The 3,536-nt window shown below is 39.1% G+C and overlaps 1 protein-coding gene across 1 annotated transcript; it reads left to right on the top strand.

The window, feature by feature from the left end:
• Window positions 1–400: 400 nt before the first annotated feature.
• On the top strand, window positions 401–2,976 carry LOC119330811 (SKP1-like protein 1). Its single transcript, XM_037603938.1, has 2 exons — window positions 401–836; window positions 2,620–2,976. Exons 1-2 carry the CDS (start codon window positions 480–482, stop codon window positions 2,791–2,793), a joined length of 531 nt encoding a protein of 176 aa, XP_037459835.1. The 5' UTR covers window positions 401–479; the 3' UTR covers window positions 2,794–2,976.
• The last annotated feature ends 560 nt before the right edge of the window (window positions 2,977–3,536 follow it).

Below are 3,536 nucleotides of genomic sequence, written 5' to 3'. Positions count from 1 at the left end.
TACTGTTTTCTGCATGTTTTTGGTTTGACAGAAAATCATTCGGCATGCGTTAAGCCTGTCGATTCGCAAAACAATAAATAAAAATTAAACTTTGGTCATGTGGGCCAACTTATAATGTGAGCCCACGTCCTGGGAAGGTGGTAAAGTTGTTCCAACCGAAGATACCAATGTTGTCCTTATCAAATTGGAAAATATGAATTTTGTAGTTTGACCCCTTTGAACTCGTAAAAAAATTGGTTTGATTTCATCTTGTTTTGTATTATTTGGCTTCGTTTCTTTCTAAGGCCCATAAGCTACATATCTACCCATCCAAACGTTGCTCAATCGGCCCAAAATAAATTCCCCAAAAGCCCAATCAACCCTGCAATAAAACACCCCATCTTTCCTCCTTTCTTCCGCCGCCGCTAGAGTTTCCTCTTCTAGTTAGGGTTTCCTCGATCCCCAATTTTCCGACCCCAACCCTAGCTCCGATCCACCCGATGGCGACCGCAGAGGGCAAGAACAAGATCATCAAGCTCAAGAGTTCAGACGGTAAGGAGTTTGAGGTGGAGCAGGCGGTGGCCATGGAGTCGCAAATGATCCGGCACATGATCGAGGACGAATATACTGACAACGGCTTGTTGCTCCGCAATGTCAACTCAAAGATCCTCTCCAAGGTCATTGAGTACTGCAACAAACACGTCCAAGCAAAGGCCACCGACACATCTGATTTTGGAGGAGGAGCTAGGCCGTTAGGTGCTACATCGGCTGTGCCTGCGGCGCCCGCAGAGGACCTCAAAAACTGGGACGCCAATTTCGTCAAGGTCGACACGGCCACCATATTCGACCTCGCACTGGTGTGATTACTTTCCATCCTTTGATTTGTTCCTTGACATTCTCTAGATCTATTGTTTTACTATCCCCCATTGATGGAATCAACATCGTTTTTGTTTAGTGTGGCTTGTTACTTGTGTCTGATTGAGATTTGGATAGATTGGAATATGTCCTCGTACCTTCATCAAGGTAGATTTGACTCGATTGGATTAGGTTAGGTTACACAATGTATTAGGTTTAGGTCATAAAGAGTTGTTATTGGCGATGTAGAAAGCGGCCGACCATACATACTAACCCTAATAGCTAGGTTCGGGCATTATCTGGGGAGCTATATTAATTTACAGTTCCATGTTCATCTGGTCCAATATGCTTCACTATATATGAATAACCTAGAAACATTTTAAATTATTAGATTCACTATCATTTTGTTTGTAAATTACATATATGGGATGATGATTGAGTGGTTTCTCTTTCAATAACTTGCGGAAGCATCAGACCACACAGAGCAATATATGGTCTGATGTTTCTATATTTGTCACTGTTGTTTCTAGATTTGAACCATGCATGAATGTCCATATCTAGTGTGAAATTATGATCTTGTATGCTAGACTTTAGTAGATCTGCTCTGAATTTGTTTAGTTATGTTGGTTTATCATAGATAGGGTGGTATGTCGCATGTGTCATCCTTAGTTATAATACATAAATCCAATATCATACATTACTACTTTGATATTTGTAATTATGCATTGTAGATCACACACTTCTTTCTAATTTTGCTATCTATGTCTTTATTATCTTATAGGTTTCACTACTGGTCCATATGTCAACAATGAATGCCTTTTTCTTCTATCTAGCATCGAGTTACTATTTATTTTGCTGTATACATAGTGATAGCTAAATCACATGATCATGCTAATGTTTCTAACTTTGTATCAAATATTTATGATCTCAACTAATCTTTTAGATACCACTATTGATCCATGTCATCTATGAATGCCTTCTTCTATCTAGCATTGGTTGAGTATTGATTGTGGTTCTATTAACATTACATCCTTGTAGCTAAATCACGAGATGATACATTGTGCCTGTCCATGTTAGAAGTGATGATGCTTTCCATCGTTTGAAGTGAAACCACACAGGACTTCCCATGGCCACTATAAAATCCTGATCTTGTTTGCAAGAGTTTAGCACTATTTACTTTTAGTTTCTTTTCTTATAGTTATCTTATTTTATCATAGATAAGATTTGTATCTCATATGTGGCATCTTCACTTGCAATACATATTCCAGTTTCATATATTACTGACCCCTAAACACATGTTTTGTGTTGTGGTTTGATTTTACTATGATAGATAACTATGTTTCTAACTTTATTGTTATCGCTGCCTTTATCATCTGAGCAAATCTTTTAAATGCCACTATATTGATCCATATTGGCTATGAATGTGTTCATCTGCATATCATTGCTTGACTGATGATTGTGGTGTACTAGACATATATGTTGATATCCAAATTATTGGATGATGAATGCAATTGCCAATGCATTTTGAGAAGTGGTGCTTGCTGTGTCTGATCTCACTCTATTTTGTTACAGTTATGTTAACTTTTCTTGACTATCAATCCATTTATGTTAACCCATGTTATGGTCTTTGAATGAATATCTTTTGATTATTGCACACCTTGTTTTGTGTTTTAGTTTGTCTCAAAAACATCTATGTAGGTGGTATATGTAATTATCCATGTTTTTGTAAACCAATGCTTCCCTCTGACACACCATTATCCCTTTTGCTCTTTTGCCCCCTCTCAGGCTGCGAACCACCTCAACATCAGGGGGCTCCTAGACCTGACTTGCCAGACCGTCGCCGACATGATCACGGGAAAGACGCCAGAGGAGATCCGCAAGATCTTCAACATCAATGAGAAATTAAGACCCGAGGAGGAGGAGAAGATCCGCAGGGAAATCCAGCGGGCCTTTGAGTAGAGGAACATCTAGGCCGCGCTGAAGTAATGAACACTTAGTATTACCCATGTCTACATTTCAGTGTGCTTGTTTATGTCATAATGGTTGTAATGAACCAAGAGTCTATAAGGTGGTGTTGGTGAACTTATTCAGTGGTTATGTTTGCAAAAAAAATATGGTGGTCATTAATTATCATTTGTCAAATGAATAGTTATTGTCAAGTTGATGTTTTGCTTGCTTATCATTATTTTTTCACTGATTTCCACCATGTGATTTGGGCTTCTTCGTTGGTTATTCATGTGTGTTTTTTTCATCGATCAAGATGCATGGATGCTCTTGTTACTTAAGAGACGGTCCTTGTTCTTCCCCTCTCTCTTTACAATCCTAATAAAAGAAAAATAAAAGTTGTTGCTTAAATTATTTGAGGGATCAAACTAATTTCAGAAGACCTGAAATTTTTATGGTAACCACTTACGACCATGGCAAGGCCACACTAAAACATATAGGGTTTTAGGATTATATTTACAATTTCTTTACAAAAAATCCATTTAAATGAATAAACGAGTAATGTTATTCTCTACTGACTGGAGAACCACGCCGCACCAGAATCAGTTAACCCTCGTACATCTCTCCGTCTGCGACTCCACTGCCGTGTCTTCCCATCACCGGCTCGTTGTCGTCCGGGGCCTCGCCGTTGTCCACCGCCTTGGTGCGCTCGGCGTGGCGTGGTCAACATGGTCATCAAACGAGAGTCATCGGAAGAG

The sequence above is a fragment of the Triticum dicoccoides genome, chromosome 7A (assembly GCF_002162155.2).
Source record: "Triticum dicoccoides isolate Atlit2015 ecotype Zavitan chromosome 7A, WEW_v2.0, whole genome shotgun sequence".
In the NCBI taxonomy this organism is placed as follows: domain Eukaryota; kingdom Viridiplantae; phylum Streptophyta; class Magnoliopsida; order Poales; family Poaceae; genus Triticum; species Triticum dicoccoides.
Note: the sequence above shows the minus strand (reverse complement) of the source record. Positions and strands in the feature narration are given on the sequence as shown.